This window comes from Notolepis coatsorum, assembly GCF_963971535.1.
Source record: "Notolepis coatsorum genome assembly, chromosome: 11".
Lineage (NCBI taxonomy): Eukaryota > Metazoa > Chordata > Actinopteri > Aulopiformes > Paralepididae > Notolepis > Notolepis coatsorum.
In genome coordinates this window covers 30,503,175-30,527,367 of record NC_140175.1, presented here as the reverse complement: position 1 = coordinate 30,527,367, position 24,193 = coordinate 30,503,175, and the positions used below count along the sequence as shown (strand labels likewise).

General features: G+C 42.8%; 2 protein-coding genes across 2 annotated transcripts in view; one reads left to right on the top strand and one right to left on the bottom strand.

Moving 5' to 3' along the window:
* Window positions 1–11,377, top strand: part of taf1c (TATA-box binding protein associated factor, RNA polymerase I subunit C) — a gene marked incomplete at its 5' end in the record, with an annotated part of 44,600 nt that extends 33,223 nt beyond the window's left edge. Inside the window, one exon of the mRNA XM_084324893.1 lies at window positions 10,400–11,377. Within this exon, the coding sequence (XP_084181019.1) occupies window positions 10,400–10,840 (441 nt within the window). The 3' untranslated portion in view covers window positions 10,841–11,377. The remainder of the gene's footprint in view (window positions 1–10,399) is intronic.
* A 2,775-nt stretch (window positions 11,378–14,152) lies between these two features.
* Window positions 14,153–22,431, bottom strand: ccng2 (cyclin G2). The gene is made up of 8 exons (XM_084325155.1): window positions 22,322–22,431; window positions 21,309–21,457; window positions 20,890–21,027; window positions 18,637–18,887; window positions 18,208–18,286; window positions 17,895–17,993; window positions 17,020–17,222; window positions 14,153–15,054 (listed from the first exon to the last, which is right to left on the bottom strand). The coding sequence occupies exons 2-8, from the start codon at window positions 21,411–21,413 to the stop codon at window positions 14,937–14,939; spliced, it is 993 nt and encodes a 330-aa protein (XP_084181281.1). The 5' UTR covers window positions 21,414–21,457; window positions 22,322–22,431; the 3' UTR covers window positions 14,153–14,936.
* Between the last annotated feature and the right edge of the window lie 1,762 nt (window positions 22,432–24,193).

The window sequence follows — 24,193 nt, the reverse complement described above, 5'->3', positions numbered from 1 at the left end:
TATTTTTTTTATCAAAAAAATTTTTTTTTAACATGAAACAAAACATATCACAATACAATAATAATACATAAAAAGACTTCCCAGGACAATAACTTAACACCAACTTAAATGTGACCTAACCAGACAACAGAAACAAAAGCCAAGACAACAGTTTTGACTGATAAAGTGACCATATTTATTTTTCCAAATGAAAATTCACAATCCGTCAACAGCTTGTGGTGCATCCAACCTAAGACGCTCGAAGCTTTTTGTTCTTATTTTTTCAAAGCGGAGCCTTGATAAAGAGGCTTTGAGTGGACACATCACCACCACAACAACGGGTCACCTGCGGCATCACCATCATTAGCATCGTTTGCTAAATTAAAGAAGTTTGACAGAAGGGCAACCAGCCAGGCAGCGCCGTTATCTCACGGGACGAGTAGCTACATTAGTTAGCCAACAACCAGCCAGGCAACGCCGTTATCTCCCGGGACGAGTAGCTTCATTAGTTAGCCAGCAACCAGTCAAGCTAACGTTAGCATTCGGGAGATCCAGCAGCTTGTCGATGTGCTAATAGCCTCAGCAACCTAACGTTAGCTGGATCGACAAGCTGCTGGAGCCAGCTAACGTTAGCTTGCTGAGGCTATTAGCACATCGACAAGCTGCTGGATCTCCCGATGCTGGTTGAAGTGGAGCTAGGTAGCCAGCAGGCTAAATGCTCCGTGACGCTGAACTGCATGCGCCGGTCTGTCTGTCCGTCGTGGCGGTGGTGATGCCGCAGATGACCCGTCGGGCTGGATGTATTGCAAGTTGTTGCCCTTTTCCCTCCTTCTGGAACGTCTGCATTGCATTTATTACAAATAGCAAGCGATCTTTTTACTCTGAAACTCCGAGTACCGACGCGGCCATCTTTGTTGTTAACTTGCGTGGCTACGTCACAGCCAAGTAAGGGAGCACTGGATTTGTGTAAAACGCCCTGTTCCTAAACCACACGCTGTCAGTCGTAGCACAGTACTGACAAAACGGGAGGAGCCTTTAGTCAAAACAAACGCACTTCATTCCAATTCACCCACACCGAATTTTTTTTACCAAAAAATATATTATATTATCGGAGCTATTAATAACGTTATCGAGTTTATCGGGATGACGTCATAATTGCTGATATCGGCCCGATAATTATCGTGCATCCCTAGCTACTGCTAGCCGGCTAGATAACGTTAAGACAAAGCCTCAGTGAACTATTTAGTTTAATGGGACGTTTCGTTTTGAACAGTGAGCTAACGTGAGCTATCATGCACGTCTACTAGACTATTGCTGGAGCATTTGTTGATATCAGGAGCGATCAGTTACCGTTAACAATGCCTCATGTATTAAACTAAAAGTGAATAGTTGACTGGGTTGCACAGTGCAATACTCCCAATTCAGCCATTGGCAATTCAGCCGTTGGGTGGGGGGCGCTGTTGAGCGGGCCTGTGACCGGACCTGAAAGCGCCCCTGGCTCTGCGGCTCTGCAGTTGCATACTATTTGGATTCGTTTGGAGCAGCACGGAGTCTCGACTCGGGACTTATTTTATTTTATTTTAGCAGCAGTTATCAATATCGACCAGGAGGACAGCGCGATCTAAGGGACATGTTTCATTACTAGTCAAGTGTCATTACTTTAGTTATCAAAGGTGGAATCTCTGGACGCAATGACATTATATAGTTTAAAGCTAAACTACGTTTTTCTTTCTTGTTAGAAGAGGGATAACTTATTCAGTTAGATTTGATTTGATCTTTATTTATCTCTAACATTTTCAACCATAAACACACATTTGTAATAACTAAAACGAAATAAAATACAAATACATTTAAATATATTTTCCTATGGAAGGAATAATCAACATGGCTCCAATTGGTTGACTATAACAGCACCGTGACCAAATATCCCTATACTAGCACCTTGTTAAACACTTTTTTTTTTATATATAAATCAATTTATTCTCCCCTTCTCTGAATGGTGTTTCTTATGGCAATAACAACTATAGACGACAAAACCAAAGTAAAGAAACGACATTTGATTTTTGGGACGGTTACATTCACTTTGGGACGGTTAAAATTGTATTTCGGGACTGTTCTGGGACGGTGGTGAAAAAAGTTAGTCTGGAGCCCTGATAGGTACACAAATGTTCTAGAATGTTCTATTATGACATCATACTGTGAAATCACAAATGTTCTAGAATGTTCTATTATGACATCATACTGTGACATCACAAATGTTCTAGAATGATCTATTATGACATCATACTGTGACCACAAATGTTCTAGAATGTTCTATTATGACATCATACTGTAACATCACAAATGTTTTAGAATGTTCTATTGTGACATCACAAATGTTCTAGAATGTTCATTGCCATTCATTCCTTATGACCAACATTTCCCGCCGATTTGTAGCCAAACGGTGTGGTGAAACTTTCCAAAAGTTATAGCAACTTGAGTTGGACCAAGCCGGTCGTTATTATTTTTTTTTATCCACCTTTTCTCCCATTTCTTTTCTATTTTTCTCCCATCCCAATTTCACCTCGCCAATTCTCCCTGTCTCGAACGTTGCCAGACCATGCCTCCCACTGGTCGGCTGCAGTGATGACGAAGCCTTGCATCACGTGTCCCCTCCGGTACACCGTACACGAGGAGGCAGCCTTGCATCTTTTCACCTGTACAGCGCAATCTCTGTGGCGAGGAGTAACGCGTGGGAGGCTCACGCTGCCCCCGTTACTTCCTGATTCTGCTGTACAGTAGTGATGTGACGATTCATCGATTTGCATCGGTGCGCCGGCATACACGTTCACGATGCAAGTGCACCGGTGGAATAAGTCCGCGTCGGCAAAATGTCAGGCTGAACTCGCGATGCATCTTGTTGTAGCGTCTTTGCATCGGTCAAAAACCGATGCATTGATATAATTTCCTCTCATCCACTTGTCAGCAGTGCACTGTGACTGCACACACACACAGCAGATACTATTGCTTTGCTACTACATAAGGCGAGAGCCGCGTCACAGTTATCAACAAACAGTGGAAGTCGAGGAGACATGAATAGAAATGCTCAACATGCTAACGCTAGTAGCCTCTGGCTAACGGCAGTTAGCCGTTCAGCTAACGCTAAACTAGTGTCTAACTAAAGTGACTCTGCAACACCAGTAACATTAGTGAGGAGGGGGGGGGTATATTGAAGACGCTTGACAACAGGGGTTCAAAGATAACTTCACATTTATTGGTTATTCATTTCTTAATTATATCGCTTCATGCAATCCATCCAGCCTGGCTCCGTGATGTTGACATAATGCTACGGTCGGAAAGTACTATAGACGCATCCTAGTGACCTAGTCTAGTGTGTGACATCATCAACTGTCGACGGGGCAGCTCAGACGGGGAGGGGCTCTCTCTCTCTCTCTCTCTCTCTCTCTCTCTCTCTCTCTCTCTCTCTCTCTCTCTCTCTCTCTCTCTCTCTCTCTCTCTCTCTCTCTCTCTCTCTCTCTCTCCTCTCTCTCTCTCTCTCTCTCTCTCTCAGATTACTTTATTCACCATATTGTACAGGTACAAATGGAACGTGATTTGACATTTCAGTGCATGATTATTCACAAATAGGAACAACAAAATAATAATAATGATAAATAAATCTCGTGTGTTTTTAGCTAAAGTGGATAGAAAAGACAGTTTATGCAAAAGTCTTTTTAATAATAATATAAGCTGCATATAAGGAATACAACCAAATCCTCTGTCATACCATAAAATTGTATTATTTATTATTATTATTATTATTTTGCATCGTGTTGAATCGTATCGCCCCGAATCGCATTATGTTGAATCAAATCGTATCGAATCGTATCATATCTCAACAGGGGGTGAATCATATCGCATCGCATCGCCCGGTGCTTCAAATGTATCGTTAATGTATCGTATCGTTGGCACCGTATCGAGATGCACATCGCATCGGCCTCAGTGAGGAGATGCACATCCCTACTGTACAGGCGCACCAACCGACTTGTAGGAGTCGCTGTCCACAACGTCCGATCCCCACCGGCTTTCCCACCCTCTAATACTGCCAATTGTATTAGTATGAACGACCAGCCAAGCCGGAAGCAATGCCGAGAGCTGGGCTCGAACCCAGCATCTCCTGCGTTAGTGGCAAGCGATTTGCCCACTGCGCTACTTAGCCGCCCTCAAGCCGGTCGTTTTGATACCTTACACGTGTGTGGTGTGAAAGCTCTGGCAGGAGTTACTGGACAAAGATTGGCGGAATAAATAATAAATAAAAAGAAAATAGTATAGATTACAATAGTGTGGGTGGTCACCTCACTGTAATCAATGTGGACGGCCACCTCTTTCTCAGTAAGGCTCTCCTTGAGTGACTTCAGCCTCTGGAACTGGTGCTGGATGTTATACACATGAATGGCCAGTTTATTTACATGGTCCTGAGTGAGGTCAACAAGTTTGTCGATAGATGTGTGTGTCTTCTCCAGTGCTGTGTTTTTGACATTCGTCTCCTCCAGTGCACCATCTTTCCCTTTTTGTGATTTTACCTGTCCGGGTAACCCACTGGTCCCAGGAAATTATGTTTCCCTTGGTTGATGGATCAATATTTGTGGGAAGGTTTTGCCTTGGCATTGAATGCACCTTCTGTACATGCATTCCATATCACTTGAGCTGCAGACACAGGACTCAACTATTTCAGTTGTGGATGGTGTGGCAACAATCCGAAGCTGGTGAAGCTTCTTGATTTTGAATTGGAAATTCTCTTGGATTTTGCAGGCACTCTTTGGGAAACGTTGGGTCTCACGGTCCAAAAGGGCTTCAGTCTGCAGAACTGAGCCCTTGAGAGTTTGTAGCGAGGATGCTGACTGAAAAATGTAACATGTAGTCTCCCCATTAGGGCTGCAAATAATGACTATTTTGGTAGTCGACTAATCGGTCAATAATTTTTTCGATTAGTCGACTAATCGAAAAACAATTATATTTATAAAATAAAAAAAAAAAAATATATATATATATATATATATATATATATATATATATATTTTTCACTACCTATCTTTGTGAAAGTGGCTTCTCAGCTCTGGTCCAGCTGAAGACAGAGCAGAGGAACAGATTGGACATTGAGCATGACCTCAGAGTTGCTTTGAGACTCTTGTCAGGACCAAACAACGTCCCCAGTTATCCCATTAGTTCCCCCAAACTTACTGTCGGTCTGTTATGTTAAGCTAAGAAGTCTTCAGCTGGCTGGACCAGAGCGGAGAAGCCACTTTCACAAAGATAGGTAGTGCAATGCAAAAAAAATATATATATATATTTAATGACTAATCGACGCAACAATATCTCGTCGACGATTTTTCGACTAATCGTTGCAGCCCTACTCTCCATAGTGTCAGTCAGTGCCCTCTTCCTGAACACTTGTCCTTTCTTGCGGACTTCCCCTGTTTTGTCATTGATGACGGTTGAGTTGTCATCCTGGTGCAAGAAACGACTCACAACATGTCCCATCAATCGTCTCTGGCTGTTGTTGGGCAGGGTCTTGGGCTCTCCGGTGGGTGGCTCTCTTCTCAATGGTGCCTATCAAAGGTGCTGGTCCTTTTTTGTTTTTTCTTGTAGCCTTCTAAGCTGCTTCGTTAGGTTAGAGTAGAGTATTTTCGGGACTGGATTTCCAGTTGATCTTTTGTCGCCCTCAGTTTTGACCTCAGTGAGGTTATGGTTGCCTTCCTTTTTTTTCCTGCTTTGGGGGTGGAGGTCTGCTCTGGTGTTGGGCAGTTCAAAGGTGGCTCGGGAGGGCTTGGTACTACCTGGATATCCTGCATCCTCATTTTTCTTCTTGCTTTGGGGGTGGACGTCTGCTCTGGTGTTGGGCAGTTTGATTGCAGTTCTGGGGGGCTTGGTGGTACCGGTAGGCCTCCATCTTGCTCCGGTATCTGTGCGGCATCTGGCTCATTGATGGAGGGAGGGGTCAAATCCAAGATGGCATTCAGTGTTTTCTTTTTAGCATAATGCCTGTTCGAATTTTCTCTCCATTGTTTTTGTTTCCTTTCATATTGTTTGGAGGTAAGATCTTCCATTTTCTTGATCTTACCATTTTCCTTTCGTTTTTGATATCTAGAAATGGAAAGGAAGCATACCATAAAATTAGGAAAAACATATATGGTGTGTGTGCATATGTGTGTCCTACAGTAGGGGGGGGATGTGTGTGTGTGTACAGTAGGGACTGAATGGCTTACAAAGTGCAAGTGTGTACACATCCTCTAGTAAGGGCCAGAAAGCTGGACATCCTATCAACTAAATGGCTTGTATGAGGCTTCCTATAAACTAGCATGTTTGCTAATGACTGTACCATTTCCAACCCCCCTAACCTCTCTCTCTCCTTCCTTCTGTACTCGTCTAGCAGGTCAGGGTTGTTGTAAACCTTTTCTCTGAATACCGAAACACCCATTAAAATGTTGCGGTATATGAGAAGTGTGTTGCGGAGGATGAGAGGAGTTAGCATTTTTAGCAACAACAATGGAGAAGCCATGATGACATCGGCAAACTTTTAAGTGTTAACCATTGAGGTGACTTCACTTACCTTGTAGCCATCTTCTAGCTTGTCTTCTTTGTGATGCATCATGGGACAATAAAACCTTATTTAAAAAATACTGTAGTCTTAACAGGAAGGTGAAAACTGTTGCGGAGAATGAGAACTGCATCCATGGACATTATGTTTTCCACAAAAAAATCATTAATTTGTCAATTTTATTGTATAATTCATCAGAATTTCCTTGATGACACAAATAAATAAACAATATTAATAAAGTTTTAGAGAGGGCGGTTAGGTGGCGTAGCGGAGATTGCGTTTGTCACCAACCCCGGAGCTGTGAGCTGGATTCGCCTGTTCGAATCCAGCTCACAGCTCCGGGGTTGTCACCAGCTTGGCTGGCCGTTCACACTAATACAATTGGCTGTATTGGAGGGTGGGAGAAGCTGACGGGGTGGGTCCGGGTCGTTGTAAACAGCGACTCCTACAGTTCGGTCGGGGCGCCTGCTAAGCGCGAATAGGACCTGAGTGGGATAGTGTGATCCTTCCACACGCTACACCCTCTCAGGGAGGATCCGCGCTGCCAGGTGAAAAGAAGCGGTTGATTGGCTGGACGTGTATCGGAGGAAGCACGTGATAGCCTCCACTCTCCCAGATGATCTGACTGTGGGGGGTAAGTGCGCAGCGACCAGGAAGGGGATTGGGAATTGGCATACGACTAACATTGGGATGGGAGAAAAATCAGAGGAAAATGGAGGGGGGAAAAGATCAATAAAAAAAATAAAAACATTTTGAGTTTATTAAATATAAAATTAAGTCAATGGTCCATAGAAATCAATGTGGACGCATTGCGCTAATGAGAATTTAAGCACAAAATGTACTAAAATATTAAAATAATTAATTGTTATGAGTAAACAACTCATTGTACAAGAGAGCACATTTTTATCTTTAATATTATGTTTTGTTGACTTGAATAAATGCTAACCTTTATTTAGAAAAGATCATGGCCATGGTAAATCATTGATTTCATGAGAATGACCCAGTGTAACATTATCTCTATTTTATCTTATTGGATTGAAGGCAAGCACAGACAGACAGACAGACAGAGAGAGACACACACAAGTGCAGCAACGTTATGTTACCAACGCTAGCATACATGCAGTCCATTGTTAGAGGCCCATATAAATCATTAACAGTTATTCCTGGTCGGTTCCTGCAGCTGCCTCAACTCTTGACGCCAGGTGCTGTCGCCTGGCCTACTGTTGGCAAACCTCGAACTGGCATCATATGACCGTCTGCGATGAAGAAGCGCTTGCCAATCACCTAATTGAAATATCGGTTCTTTAATGCAATATGACCAGCTCTGGATGGGGAGTTTGCTTAACTGCAGGCCACAGGCTCACCGACGATACAAGGCTTTACTCTTAATCGTGTAAGAGACGCATCCGAGTGGCCACGGTTCTACTGCTCATCCAAACCATCTGCAAATAGTTGCTGTTTGGACCGCAGCTGTTGCCCCCATCCATGTTGGAGAACTTGTGAGCGAGCAGGGGGCGGGAGGCGGGGCTGCGTGGAGAGGGGGAGAGAGATTTTAAATCTTATTTTATGGTTCCAAGACTCATTACACCACATATTTTTAAGTTTGAAATTTTAAATTAACTCATTAAAAAAAACTGTGGATCATTTAAATAAAAAATCCAGAACACCAAATGATACTTTCTTTTAGAGAGACCTTCATAATTGGCTAAAATTGTCAAAAATCTGTTTTGTAGTGTTTATATAGCTGTGAAGGAGTAGTTGTGTCAGTCTCTCACAGGCTGCAGTGGAGTAGATGTCATATTTGTCATGCTATTAGGTGAAGTTAGAATTCAGCCTAAATAAATGCCTATGGATAGATCTTGGCTATGCTACTAGGTTCTTCCTTTTAATGGGGGATTAAATGGAGAACGTCTTGATACTTGGTAATCGGCTCCATGATGCATAATATTGTGGCTTGCATGCATGATGATATATCATAGCATTCAGGATTGGGTTGAGTTTAGTTCACTCTTGAATGGTTAATTTTGACAGGTGGATTTTGTTTCAAATTATATAACATCTTTCTATTCTAGCAGTAGATGAGGAGACGGGCCTTGTGCCTCAGGGCAGCAGTAGATGAAGAGACGGGCCTTGTGCCTCAGGGCAGCAGTAGATGAAGAGACGGGCCTTGTGCCTCAGGGCAGCAGTAGATGAGGAGACAGGCCTTGTGCCTCAGGGCAGCAGTAGATGAGGAGACAGGCCTTGCGCCTCAGGGCAGCAGTAGATGAGGAGACAGGCCTTGTGCCTCAGGGCAGCAGTAGATGAGGAGACAGGCCTTGCGCCTCAGGGCAGCAGTAGATGAGGAGACAGGCCTTGCGCCTCAGGGCAGCAGTAGATGAGGAGACAGGCCTTGCGCCTCAGGGCAGCAGTAGATGAGGAGACAGGCCTTGCGCCTCAGGGCAGCAGTAGATGAGGAGACAGGCCTTGCGCCTCAGGTCATGTCCGTGAACCTCCAGATGCTGACAGTTTTCCAGAGACAGCTGACCTTCTAGGAGGAAGTCACAGCACGCTCCTACTATGCCAGTGACGAGAAGCTGATCTGCAGCCAGAGTTGTATTTGGAGTGTATTTCGTGACTGTTGGGAACTAGGCTACACTGGCACACCTACTTCCAGTGAATGACGCTAAGCTAGGCTAACGGTGTGGCTGTTCTCTTTTTTTTTTATCCACTTTTTCTCCCATTTTTCTATTTTTTTCTCCCATCCCAATTTCGTATCATCCAATTCAACCCTCCCCTGTCTCTAACGCTGTTTCTTGCCTCCCACAAGCCGGCTGCAATGTGGACTAAGTCATACATAGCACGAGTCCCCTCCGATACTCGAGGTAGCAGCCGTCGCATCTTTTCACCTGCGCGGCGCGATCTTTTAAGCGTCAGGGGTCTGCGCTTTGGAGGGGCGCCGCCCCCATCGCTTCTTGATTCTACTGCGCAGGCGCACCAATGTCCGATCCCCACCCCTCAGTTTTCCCTCCCCTTAATACTGCCAATTGTATTAGTACGGACGACCAGCCAAACTGAAAACAATGTGGAGAGCTGGGCTCGAACCCAGCGTCTCCAGCATTGGTGGTGAGTGCCTTGCCCACTGCACCACCTAGCCGCCCACGGTGTGGCTGTTCTCTAAGCCCTAATGCATGCACAGAGAAGAAAATTGTATGTATCTGCTTGTCTAACTCCAGGGTAGATGGCAAAGCTAATTTCCCAAAAAGTTGGCGTGTTCCTTTAACTTGTATCTATTTATGTACTTAGCCGTGCCTTTTTGAAGTTAATTGGTTAATATATTGTGAAAACTAAAAAAGATACCAACAATCCTTATACTAACTTTAATAAATCCAATAATGATCCACAGCTAATTTGATAGCAATCGGACTTGCAGTTTAGAAGGAGATGTTGTGTTTTACATCAAATCCAATATGGCGGACTTCATGGGTCCTTTGGCAAATTTGTAGAGTGAATATAGATGGATGTCTTTACCAAGTTTCGTGTAAATCTGACTTATGGCGTCGTAGGAGTTCTGACTTTTCAAGTTTCAAAAGTTTGACCTTTAATTATAGCGCCCCCTTTAGGCTAAGTGGGGTCATAGTTGTTGGAGAGCATTTACACACAACTTCCAATGGGTCAAAGTTCACGGGACTTTGCAAAAGCATTTCTGAAGAAGATTCATTAAAAATATATATATATATATATATTGGAATTCACACAAACAATGGGGTTTGAAACTCTAATTAATGCTGTAATTTCTAAATGAATTGAGTGACATGATATATAATGTAAGATATTGGAAATGCATTGTTCCTTGTCTGTTCTCAGGAGGAGCCCACCCAACAACACACCTTGGAGGACGGGAACACCGTTGACTTCGACCCTTTCATTGTCCCAACTCACCGACCCGGGTCTCTCTCTTCCTCACAAAGGATATTGCGGGTGGATGTACCACGGGTGGATGTACCACGGGTGGATGTACCACGGATGGATATACCGCGGGTGAATCTATCGCGGGTGGATCTATCGCGGGTGGATCTATCACGGGTGGATCCATCCCAGGCTTCTCTACCCAGACTGGGTCTCTCTCAGTCCCCCTCTCAGTCAAGCGCGGGGCTCTCTCAGCCCCCCTCCCAATCCAGACTGGGGCTCTCCCAATCCAGACTGGGGCTCTCCCAGTCCAGAGCGGGGGTCTCTCAGTCCCCCTCCCAGTCCAGAGTGGGGCTGTCACAGCAGCCCAAGAGGAAAAAGTCTCGTATGGGCTTTTAATTCTTTTGGTTGTGTACATCTTGAGCTCCATGGGTAAAGAAAAAGATGACAACCACAAACAAGGAGGGGAAAATAGTATAAGAAAGGTAGGACAATGTGACGGCAGTTGGTGGGTCGTCTGCTTTACTGGAAGGTATACAGTTAGTTGACTTAGGGCTGGGCGATATAATGATAATTATCGCGATATATAGACAATGGACAGACTTGTCTTTCTTGCCTGCAACTTAACACTTTCTCTGCCACGCTTATATCCATCAATGTTTGATCACTGCCAGCACTGTAAGTCTATGGAGATGTTACCTTCTTTGCAGGGCTATAACTTTTTAAATTGTATTGCTAAATTGACATTACTATGGCCCATTCAACATCGATTATCTATCGTTCAGGATGTAGGAACACTTTTTCATTCACACATTCATACGAAAATACTGTCTAGAGTATAAATATGTTTTTATCGTTTTCTGCAGTATTTCCCAGAACGTGAGATATAGGCATAAATGCATATATTAGATTATCAAATGCCGTTTGATACCGATCAACGCTATATTAAAAATTTCAACTGTACATGGTCCTAAACGTTATGACTGATCATGCGCGGGTGAACGGGGGGGGGGGGGTCGTTTATAATTCCGTGATCGTCGTTAAATGCTTCATGTAGTATGGGTGATGTATAGATCAGAGCAGTTTGTATGGATAATAATATTCAAAAACGCTGAAACTCACGGCAGCTTCCTCTTAGCGATGGGGGATGATACTGGAGCAAACAGATCCCAGTTATGTAATGGGGATCGAGGCGATCCATTTCCGGTTTGTATAATACTAATATACGCCCAAATCATGTGGATTATTGAGTTATGGCAACGATCCATATCCACGGTGTGTGTCTTGAGTCCCGAGACGATAAACGAGTGGCCGGACAGATTTAGGGGACGGACCGAGCTCCAACGAGCATATCCGGTTTGGCAACTCGCCGATCAGCCACCAGGTGGCAGTATTGAAGCGTTGCAGAGTTGTGCTGGCTCAGACAGCATCTGACAAGGCTCCGTGAGTGAAATATGAATATCATGGCGAAAATATGAAATATGATCAGAATAACGTTGTACGCCGTGCTCTGGCAGAATTCGCATGAACTTGAAACACGTCGTAAGCCGTTTCCAGCGGAGAAAGTGTTAAAGTAATGGCTTTGCTTGTCCAAATGACAATACTGACCAAATTGAGATTTCTTTTTCTCTTTTATTTTGTTTGCTTTCTAATTTAAAATACAGTTTGAAACCGTCTGTACACAGATAGAAAAGAAACTAGAACTGCCAGAACTGTTCAACTCCCCTGGAGCCACAGCCAGCAGAGAAGCCGGTTTACTTTCGCTTTCAAACTAGCTGCAGCCTGAGAACTGAAGTGTGAGGGGATGTAACACTAAAGATGGCGGCAATGACAAAGAATTGCTGCAAAATAAACATACATCAGTTGTTTAAAAAATAAATAAAAATTATATTCGCTTTTTTGTTTATCGTTATCGTGATATCATTTTTGGCCATATCGCCCACCCCTAAGTTGACTCTAACAGGGGGAAAGAGACTAGTGAATTAGCGTACGTACAACAGCGGGCCCAGAGTCGGACACACTGTCATGTGAGCTCAATTTATTACTGCTTCGCCGACCCACACTTCAGACCGCTGAAGAACAAACCGGTCCTCTCAGCTTTTCTAGCATCTCTTGCTTCTCAGAGGACATTAATTTGTTCCAGTCTTCCTTACCATGGATGTGATCAGAAATGAGAGGAGAAAAAAAGGGACGCTTTGTTAGAAATTATTGGCAGTATTGTCTCCATAAAGTCTGAACTCCTGATCATTCCTATCGCCCAAGAAGAAATCTGACGTGGGCTTCTGTGTATTGAAGGATGGATCGTACCACTGATGGGGGCAAGTTGAATTTACTACCGTTTCTGTTGTTCACTTCCATTCATTGTAGGGACGATCATGATACAGAATTGAACATTCAAAAAGATTTACCTTGTAAAGCCGTATCGGCCATTCTCTCTTCCCATGATCAAATTGTTTTCTGTTTCGTGACATGGTGTGCTGCATGTTTAAATTTTTTAAATTTTAAATAAAATATCATTTTTCAGAGCCAAACCAAGCTGTGTAGTAATTTACAATTAGAGCTCTGTGGTATGTTTTAATGCATAAATAATTGAAAATGTAATAGTGGGTGGAAAAGTGTATTGAATCTGGAAATGTTTCGTTACACCCCTAACTCATTGTGTTTACAGTATGTTTGGTGCGACAGTGGCTCAGGAGGTAGAGCGGTCGTCTGGTAATGGGAAGTTTCTCTGTTCGATTCCGGCTCCCCCCGGCAGCACTGTCCTTGAGCACGACACTTGACCCCTAACTGCTCCCAATGAGCGGGTTTGGCACCTTGCATCGGTTGCGTGAATGTCTAGTAAATGGGTGATAAAGGTGCTCTATGAATGCAGTCTATTTGTTTACAGCACGCATCGTTTTCAGTGTGTAGGGGTGTCCCCGACTAAGGATTTGTATAGTCGACTTGTAGTCGCCAAAATGTGCTGATAGTCTACTATGAAAAAAAAAAAGTATGAAAATATTCTTTACATTTTTTTCCTCTTCCATTTGGGCTGTGGGGGTGCTTAATGTCTGAGGAGTCGACGGAAGGCTTCTTGTCCTCTGCAAAAGCATGCAATTGGTCCACTGATGGATACATCTTGATATTTGTCGAGTCTAGTGTGTTCATTAGATGGGTGAAATCCTCTCAGTGCCTCTGTGCATGTTTTCTTAGGCAGTTAGCCTCTGGTATGCGTGCCATTAGCCACGCTTCTAGGCCTCTTTTCTCTTGGAAAGAATGATAAAAAAATATATATTATTTTTCACATTCGACTAAGAGGTTGGCAGTCGACTACGGCTTATTTCGATCGATTAGTCGACTAATCAGGGTCAGCCCTAGTGTACAGCATGGCATTTTTTAAGATATTAATTTAACTGCAATAACCGCTAGTCTTCAACTGTGGCCTTTTGGATGACATTGTGGTAATATAGACCAAATGCTGACGGTTTACATTGTGCTGTTGAAATACTTGTGTAGAATTGGCAGCACTTTGTTTAGCCGTCACTAGTTCTAGTTTACTAGAAAGTGCCTCATAATTTCAATTTAGTCTAAACCTGTCTAGAGATTTAGTCTAGAGTTGTTTCTCTCCAACAGATATAATGATCTATGTATAACAACTGACCTCTTGAGGGTTAAATAAACATGACTTGAACACATTTTAAAAATAGTTGTTTTTATACGTTTTTCTTTTCATACAGCTGGCAAAAAAAGAATAAATTAATATCTACAAAGTACTATTCACATTTTTTTTGTACATTATTTACACTTTTACATGTTTTTGTATAAACATTTTTCTTTACATTTTGTGGCATTTTTTTAGGTTTTTTTGTGTGACACCTGGTCATCATTTATTCCATACGACATTCCCTCTAAACAATCAAACACTTAAAAAAATTACGCTACATCCTAAATTGGCAATTTTAGGTTGAACATGATACATACATACTTGCATACACACAAAAAACCAAACACACTTAGTTTTGATCCAAACACCATGCAAACATATTCTCCTACAGTTGAACCTTGAATGGACATCAGTTGGCCAGCAGGCACATACAGTCGACCTCCCCCTTGCCACTCAACATATAACACTTGTTATGCAAAACAGGAGAAAAAAACTGTGCAAAGTACAACCAAGGGAAAAAACACCCCGGTCTAATAGTCAAATTGACACGGTGTCCTATTAAATTCAGTGGTCTGGAATGTGACAAATCCGAACATGCACCACCAACTATCAAAACACTACATCTAACCAACCAAAAGTCCAGAACGACTACCCTGTGAGTCAAAGTAGTTCAGCTGCCAGTATTGTGCAATTCTCAGAGCTTGTGTTTTGGATTACAGTATGTTGATTGCTTTTGTTGTTTAGGCCACTTGAAAGGGGGCCCGTATTGTTACTGGATAATAAATTAATACATAAGGTAAATAGTTTATGCAGTAAAAAAAAAAAATCGAGGCACAGTCCGTGGTAGTGGTTCTAGGTGAGGCGTTTTTGGCTGCGGAGGTGTAGGGGGAAGTAGGGGCCTTCGGCGTCGCTTCCCAGGGAACTGCTCAGGCTCTCCTCTCCAGAACTCATGTCCTCACAAGAGTCCTCACTGTAGAAAGAAAGGGAATTCCTTTTTAATTTGTTCACGTCAGTACATGATGCTTTTCTATGAGCTGAGGTCATTGTGAATCAGTTGTGTGTGTGTGTGTGTGTGCAAGTCATTAATCGTCATAATCCGTCTCTTTGTTAGAGGTGTTGCGTAAACCACTACTGGGTTCAGCTAAATTCTAATGCAGTCCTTCCAAAAGACAATTATCTTCCAAATTCAATTATTGGCGTAATTTTTTTTTCAAGGTTATGCACACCCAACCTATTAAATAACAGGGAATCAATGGTCTTTCTTTAGCTAACGAATTGCTTACTGTTTACTATTTTGCATCGATTGAATTGAACATCTATTGACTTCAGCCCTGGTGTGAAGTCTTACTAGCGATTTGCCTATCGATCGGTAGTTGTGCAATATTGTAGCCCGGTTCCTACATTATGGAAACCAATCTCTAGGACGTGACCAATGACTCGTACACATATCATGTCTGGGTGAAACATGAGAGGCCCAGACAGGGTAGGGCATCAGCTGAAAGCACTGAGGAGGGAGGGAGAGACTGGCTTCTGTGTGACGCAACAGCCCAAGTAGAAGGAACTCCTTGATGGTCACCACAAGTGGAATAATAGCACTTGTAAGACCTGAAACTATGACTGGAAAATCTGTCACAACAAACCGAGGCGTGTCTTCAAAAGAATGCACCCAACCTGCTGGGAAATTTCCATAGGTTTTCCCCCTGGTAATTCCAACTGAATGCAATTTTGATTTAACCTCAATGTGTTTGTATTTATTTAATAATAGCCCAATTGCACCAAGCTCCCGGTGACCCCGCAAAAAACTACTTGAATACATATATATATATATATATATTTTTATCTTCTCGCAGCCGTGCACATTTTATTTAAGGCCTTAAATTGAGAATTATTAACACTTTGGCTGCCTAAGGTTAAATTCATGATATACCATAGATTGCCAGCTCTATTTGTCTATGGAGAAAGTCCCCTTCTTTGCAGGGCTATAACTTTTTAAATTCTATTGCTACATTGCCATTATTAGGGCCCATTCAAAGTCCTATATGTATTGTTCATTGTGTAGCAACGTTAAACTTTTTCATTCACATATTCATAGTAAAGTATGGTCTAATGTATAAGTATGTTTTCATCTCTTTCTGCAGCTTTCTCCAGAACGTGATATATAGCCCCAAATGCATTATATTGATGATGAAATACAGTTTGATGGCAATCAGCGCGATATAAAAAATTCCAACTAGACGTACTTCTAGAAGTTACTACACGTCATCTGATGTTGACCGGATGGGCGAGGGGGCGTTTATAATTCCGTGGGCAGCGTTATACCAATCATCTAATGTGGGTCAAATGTTGATAATAGCAGTTAGTATCGAAGACGGTAACGTTACACGCTGAAACTCACCCCAGTCTCCGCGCGCCGTTGGGCGATCATCGTAGAGTAGAAATCTTATCATTATGGGATATATTTTTACCCGGTCCATCTCCAGCTTGTATAATGGTATATACGTCCAAATCATGTTGTTTATCGAGTTATTGCCAATCGATCACTGTGTAGCGTGACGAGCCAGAGTCCCATGACCTATAGCGAGCGCCCGGAAGTACTACGGACGTCTAGCACAACCTCTATGGCACATCCTGTTTGGCGATTGCGCCGATCGGCCACCAGATGGCGCTCCTGAACCGCCAGAGAGCTCAGTGGGTCCTGCTGGTGGATCTCAGGCCAGCGGAGGGGACATATGAATCAGATCGCAGATTTTTGAAATATTGATATAAGGACGCTGTACAGCGTCCTCCGGCAACTTGAGCATGGCCCGCAATGACGTCAAGACGTTTCATGGCAGTCAAAGTGTTAAATGTACCTTTTTTAATATGCCGATACCCTTGTATGTATATTAAAAATATCATTTCCCAGTCTCATTCCTCCTATATGTCTTCAGCTTACCTCTCGCTTTCGTCCCAGCCCCCCTCAGGAATGGTGGGCAGCTCAGGCACACTGCAGTAGCTGGCCTGGAGGTTTTGAGCCGTGCGCCGCGACACAATCCACACTAGCTTCTTGTGGTTGGGCTTGCTACATTCAGGGGAGGAGTAGTCCGACAGACACTTGGCCACCAGGTCGCACCAGTAAAACAACTCGCTGTCTGCAATCTGAAATCCAAGAGGGGGATAAAAAAAAGGCAATGGATCAGCTCAGTGGTTTTCAAAACACCGGGTCAGGGCCCGACAACGGGCAGTCGAGTGAAAGGATCCCTAAATGAATATCAAAATGTAGTTGGGTGTGTAGCCAAATATGAATGGAAACTAGGTGTTAGCTTTAGACATTGACTAATGCCCTGCTACTACGTCACAGAAGTCTGTTATTAAATATTCTTTCAGGCCTTTATGGGTGGGGTGCAGACTGTCAGACACTGTGTAGTGTCATAACATCGGACACCAGTCTACACAACGCTTGCGGTCAGCAGAAAAAGTTTTGGGCCGGACGCCAAAGTGTCAGTATGCTGAGACTGCCAAAACGTCCCATTACAACTAGCAGGCCGCTCGACCTAGAAAAAGACTTGTGACGGTGTTGAGATTAAAAATATGGCTTCTTGCAGGTCATAGGAGTCTTACTTTCTTACTTTTGCATATGTGTCGGGGGAGAATAATTCCCTCTTTGCAAACAAAGACGGGTTATGCTAATTTGTAACACCACCACAGTACCGCTATGGGATCCTTTTGATAATAGTTTCCTGTGTTTTCATCGTTGAAAGTGGTGTTTGGTAAGGATCCATGGCATTGCACTACTGATAAGGACTCGAGTGTGTGTGTCTTGTCGCTTACCTTGAGGTGTCTCTGGACGTGCTGTGCTATTTCCAACATGTCCTCAGACCGCACCGCCTCGATCTCCTGCCTCAGGAGTGATAGCGTCAGAACGGACGGCTGAATGGAAAGAACAAGGTGCAGAGAGGTGGAAAGGAAGATCGATGGGTGAGAAAGGGAGAGTGGAATAGAGAGAAAAAAATATAGGTGTGTTTAGTATGTGTCCATTATGAAGAACTAGGTTGGGTTTACAACTGCCCAACAAGGGCATGAGGTCTTGTTATAATGAGGTTTCTTTTGAGAAAACCGAAGTGGCCTGTTGGCAAGTTCGTACCTTAGCTTTTGAGAATGAAATCCTGCACAAACAGGCTTTGAGCTGGGCCTCCAGTTTATCTAGACTCAGCGTCTCCTTCCTAGAAAAAGGTAAATAAAAGACAAAATAGGTTAGACTACATCTGGCAGCCTGTGTAGATGGTTCAAAAGGCGTTAAAACAGGCGAGCTGTGATATTATATAAGCGTAGCGTTTGATGGTGGCAGCAGGCAGTAAATCTTATCTGTGGGGGTTCAGTCTGAACGTTGGGACTGACTGATAATTTGCTACTGCTCTACTTGGAGTTAGCCTACTATGATAAACATGCCCTACTTGGAGTTAGCCTACTATGATAAACAACCGAGGTGTCGGCTGCTGATTCTAACACATGCCCAGTTATTCAACTTCATCAATCTCTGAACAGAAAAGGGTGCCGTCTTAGGCTTTCTCACCTGTCCGTGGCCTGCGAAAGGACTATCTGGTGGTATAAGTGCAAAAAGGTTAAGGCAGTGATGGCTTTGGACTTGAAGTTGAGTTTCTCCGACACAATCTTCTCCATACGGCTGAGGTCCGAGACGGTGAACTTGCACTGGCCGATGCGAATGAGCTCGTTGGTGGAAGACAGGTTGCACTCCTCCTCCACCACCTTGGCCGCCATGTGGAGGCAGCTGACGCTGACGCAGGACAGGTGCTTGGGCTGGACCTGGGAGGGGAAGACGCACGAGACGAAGGAGGTCATTAACCAAATTAAATTCCGAACAAGAAATAACAAGGCCCGGGAATGGGATGTCTGGCCGCAAAGCCTACCAGGGGATCACTCCAGTCAACTGTGCGTCGATGGGTGGATTTTTGGAATAAAAGATTGTGTGTGATGAGCTGACACTACCCGTTTTTGTAAGTTTTGGCGATTTCTCAATGCAAATTGATGTACCGTAAGTAACTCACAAAAGATGCGGATTGACAGAAATGCATACCTGCCCAAGCCCCTAGGCCTAAAAGAAAAAAATTGTTGGTTCCGGTTGCCGACATACACCGATTTAGGTGCGAATTCTTTTTATGAGCTTACATTTTTACAATAAAGTTTCATAAAAATCTTAGTCAAACCTTTAGTATTATGGATATTAAACATGCTGGCAGAGTACATGCATCCATGTTATCGTGAACATTTTAATTAAATAAAGAAATTCCATATCCATAGTCGCCATGGGAAAAAATAAAATAAATTCCCTACCTACCCATGACAACCAACCAACAGGAACCAAACAATATTTTTTTTTATGCCTTAGTGAGTATATATAATAAAAATGTTAACCATCTACTAGTAATCATGCTTTCAAGTGTGGCAAAAAAAAGTACATGAAGGGACCATACTATGCATCTTTTCAACAATTGAATTGTATATGACTTGACATTTTTATAAATGTATTTATTTCCTAGCGCCTCTTTATTCCCTTGTATTGAACAGATGGTTTTTGGTGGGTGTAGCAACACAAAGCTTTTAATTAATTATTTCCTTCCCTGCCTGGCTACCCCACACAAAAACTTTACAAAACTGGGCAGTACATTAGGTAGTGTTCCTGGATCAAAAGCACAGCCTCGGGTAGCCCCTTTCGTGACTTTCGGTTTGCAAGCCTGTGGCTTTTGTGACCGGAGTCACTTGCCCACCCGCCCCGATCACCCAGTAGCGAAACGACCAAGCGTCGTCAAGGGGCTCGCGGTGTGTCAAGAATACATCAGATCTGAATTTAAAAGATACCCAGCATACAATATGGGTCTAACACAGCTTCACGATGGGGTCTGGAAGCTCGGAGTTGCTAATAAACAGTTTAAAACATTGTTACTCGACGAGTGGTATTTACAGACCGAACGTCCATCTCCGCCGTTGGTGTCACAGCGCATGCGCACCATGCCGCGTTCACGTTACTGGGAAGAAGCGGAAGAACCAGTTTCCGACTGGGAAAAACCATTCACGTCAGCCTCCTAGTGGTAATTCCTACTAGGACATATGGGATTCTTTTATAGACCCCATATCTCCCACTTCGCGTCACGAATTGCGGAAGTATGGATGTGGGCGTTTCATGCATAGATATATATAGAGTCAAAGCGTGAAGGCTTCCTAGTTGTAGCAACGAGATGTCCTCTGGTTCTTCCGCTTCTTCCCAGTAACGTGAACGCGGCATGGTGCGCATGCGCTGTGACACCAACGGCGGAGATGGACGTTCGGTCTGTAAATACCACTCGTCGAGTAACAATGTTTTAAACTGTTTATTAGCAACTCCGAGCTTCCAGACCCCATCGTGAAGCTGTGTTAGACCCATATTGTACGCTGGGTATCTTTGAAATTCAGATCTGATGTATTCTTGACACACCGCGAGCCCCTTGACGACGCTTGGTCGTTTCGCTACTGGGTGATCGGGGCGGGTGGGCAAGTGACTCCGGTCACAAAAGCCACAGGCTTGCAAACCGAAAGTCACGAAAGGGGCTAAGCCTCGGGCATCACAAAGGGCAATAATACTAAACGGCATGTCTAGGCTTGTTAATCTTGAGACCCCCCCCCCCCCCCAAGTCCTGGCCAAACGACATGGAGCACCAAGCGTCTAATAACATGTCCGAGAACTTCAGATCCCATACAAAGATTAAACAACCCCCCATTTCCCCACAATATGACCCTTTTTAATTGCGATGCACTATTCTCGACGTCTTACCCTCATCATGGCTAGGAATCTGTCGAGTAGGTTGACGGCCAGTACAAAAGTTTGGGTGCTATAGCCAAAGAAGCTGGTCAAGCTCCACAAATCCTCCACTTTGGCATCCCGACATCTAGCCGAGATCCGACCATCGTTCTGCAAAACAACGACAAATTAAATAAATAAATAAATAAAATACAAACATGCAGATAATAATGGTAACAAGAAAATAATCAAACAAGCCTGCGTGACTAACATTCAGAATATATATAGTATTAATACTAGTACATGAAAAGTATAGTATTAAACCAAATATTATCTGGGTCAAACGTATCGAGTTTCTCCCTAACTTAATACTAGTACATGAAAAGTAGTATTATTAAACCAAAATATTAAACTTATCTGGGTAAAATGTATCGAGTGTCTCCCTGACTTACTTGTGCAGTGGATTCGATCAAGCTCAGCCCCGCTTCCTTGGGCAGATAGTTGACCTCTTGTTCATAATTCGCCTTTAGTTCCTTGATCAGTTTGAAGGCGTCCATGTTTTCTTTGCACTGTGATGATCTCTTGTTTGGCCCAGTCTTAGCTGAAAAACAAACAGGGGAATGCTGTGTTAGGAATGCTGTGTTACTGTGTGTTGTTACTATGTTACTGTACGGCCTGCACTTCTCTCTCTCCACCGCTAGGGTCACAGATCGGCCAAACCCCCTTCTTCTCCCAGCTGGGCACTCGGTGTCAGGTTTCCTCGGTTGACGCCTACTTACTCCAGATAAAAACAATTCCCTTTTTTAATAAGGATATATCGGTTACTGAAAAAACCCATAAGTAAACTAAAAACACCAACGTCTGTGAAATAGTAGGCTTTTAATAAGCATTTGTTGACGTTTTACGGTCGAAGCCTCTGGTGTTTTGAATCCTCCTTGTATCGTCGAGCCGCGGGGGGAGGGGAGGATTTATTTACCATTCTGCAGCTCAGCTGCTCTTATTATCCAAACTACAAGAGACGATGCAAATAATAAAATCACCGTTTCATTTCGCACAATCCTACAGACGCATCATATCGTAATAAAATAAAAAAACGACTGGGCCAATAAGCTAAACGGTATTCGATGAATGGTTATTATTGTAAATACAGCAGCGTCGAGTAAATTTAAATCCCCATGTAAAAAAAGGGAAAGCCGACCTAACGTACACTAACATTAACAAGCTAAATATATACATGCAAAACGAGTGAAAAATAATGAACATGCTTAAGATAATACATATGAACATAATAAAACATTGGCCATCTTGTGAATTATTGCAAGAATAGCACATAATAAATTGCACTGAAACCATTTCTACTCTAACGTTGTTGTTTTGCATCCAAAACAATGTAAGGAGGAGAAAGGGCCCTCAACTCAGAAACGATGTTATCAATTCTGACATTTGCGCTTTTAAAAATATTTACCTGCAAATGGTAATAATAAGTCACATCAACATGATCTGTCGTCCTTCGTCCCCTGTTTCTTTCTCCTCTTCTCCTCCTCTGTCTCTCTGTTCCTCTGTTCTCTCTTGTTGATGTTGAGGAGGTTCACGCCCACACAGTGACGTCGCTACTGCAGTAGCCAATCACGGACCGGAGCGAGCCTGGTTTGAATGGAACGCCTCTTCTAATGGTTCACTGTTACAAGTGAACGATGGTTGGTATTTATCCACTTCATAAATGTGATAGTGGTGTATACATTATTGCATTTAAAATGGGAGAGAAATATATCTGTACACTCTAAATATGCCCCTAAACCTCAATACATGACATTGGGGACAAGCACTTTTCTTGTACTTGGAATTTCATATAATTGATTAAAAACAAATATTGCCCAATTTTTGTCTCAAATAGGTATAATTGTCCAAATAACATTTTACATTATTCATATATATAAATTAAATGTGACTACAAAGTCTGTTTAAAGTGTATGCTTTCTGCAAAGGCTGGGGACAGAAAAGTGCGTTTCTGTAGAATGTGTTCATTTGCTTACTTTTTTTTATCGATACATTGCATAAAATTTAATACATCCGCGTTTAATGGAGATGGAACACTAGCGATTGAAGAATAAATTGTTATCGTGGATGTGGTTGTAGCTAAGTAGGAGGACTCAGGAGACGAACCACAATCACAATGACGTCTGTACGAGCCAATAAGCGGGCCCCGTTTTTCTAGGTTCAAATAGTCCGCTCAAAATGGCCGCTTTCAATTGGCTTCTGGGTTCACACAGATGGCTGACACTTTACATCAACCCCGTAGTGCACTCTCTGTATATATTTGATTTCGATCTCCTCCAATGTACAGTTTCTTCCCCCTCAATTGTATACTCTCCTTTTTAGACTATTTTTGTATCATAAACCGTACTGTATTTGTAGATCTGGTATGTCTCATAATGTCTATTGTCTAGATGTAGCAGTACTGTCTATGGATTGATTGATGATTGAAAATGTTATTAACAGATTGCAGAATGGGTACAATACAGTACAGCTCTTCCTATCTGTATGTCATATGCTATGCTGAATTGAAAATGGGGGACCCTGATGTAAACAAGATGAAAGTCTTTCTCTGGTCTGCATCCCCTTAACAATTGTGTGTATTGAGCTGTACTGTATTGTACGGTACCCATTCTGCAATCTGTTAATAACATTTTCAACCAATCAATCAATCGCAAATACGATATAGCATCCGGAAAATGCGCTTGTTATTTTACCAAAGATGGTTGGTATACATATCATGTGTATAATAATTACATGTTTAGCCATTTTATCTGAAAGTGGGTGCTCTATTACAAAATATAGAGGTTTGTGAAACACATCATACAAACATGAAAGTTAAACGTTTTCACTTTTGTTTGATTAGGCCATTGTATTTTATAATAAAACACAACACTTGACGAGTATAAGCGCTCAACGAAGAAACCCAATCCCATTGCAGTCATAAATGTCTAGATGTAGCAGTAGGCCTACTGTCTTGAGTCTATCTGTATGTCATATATGTTACGATTAATTGAAAATGGGGGACCCTGATGTAAACAAGACGAAAGTCATGGTCTGCATCCAATGTAATGATCAATCAAATGTAATGATTGTGAAATATTACTGTAATGAGTTGTGTGTGTATGAATCAAGCATCCTTGACTCCAGGGACAACGATGGAAATAAGTCTCGGCTTTTCGTTTCTATCCCTGACAAAGCAAATACTCATGTGATCTGTATTATGTTTGTTGTCTAAATAAATACCTACCTACTATACCTACCTATCCCCTTAACAATTGTGTGTATTGAGCTGTACCCATTC

Coding starts and splice junctions, on each gene's coding strand:
- ccng2 (XM_084325155.1), bottom strand. CDS start 21,413: ATGGACGCCTTCAAACTGATCAAGGAACTAAAGGCGAATTATGAACAA. Junction 18,287..18,636: donor CTTTCGCAGGCCACGGACAG/GTGAGAAAGCCT, acceptor ACCTTTTTCTAG/GAAGGAGACGCTGAGTCTAG. Junction 15,055..17,019: donor GGCTGGGACGAAAGCGAGAG/GTAAGCTGAAGA, acceptor TTCTTTCTACAG/TGAGGACTCTTGTGAGGACA.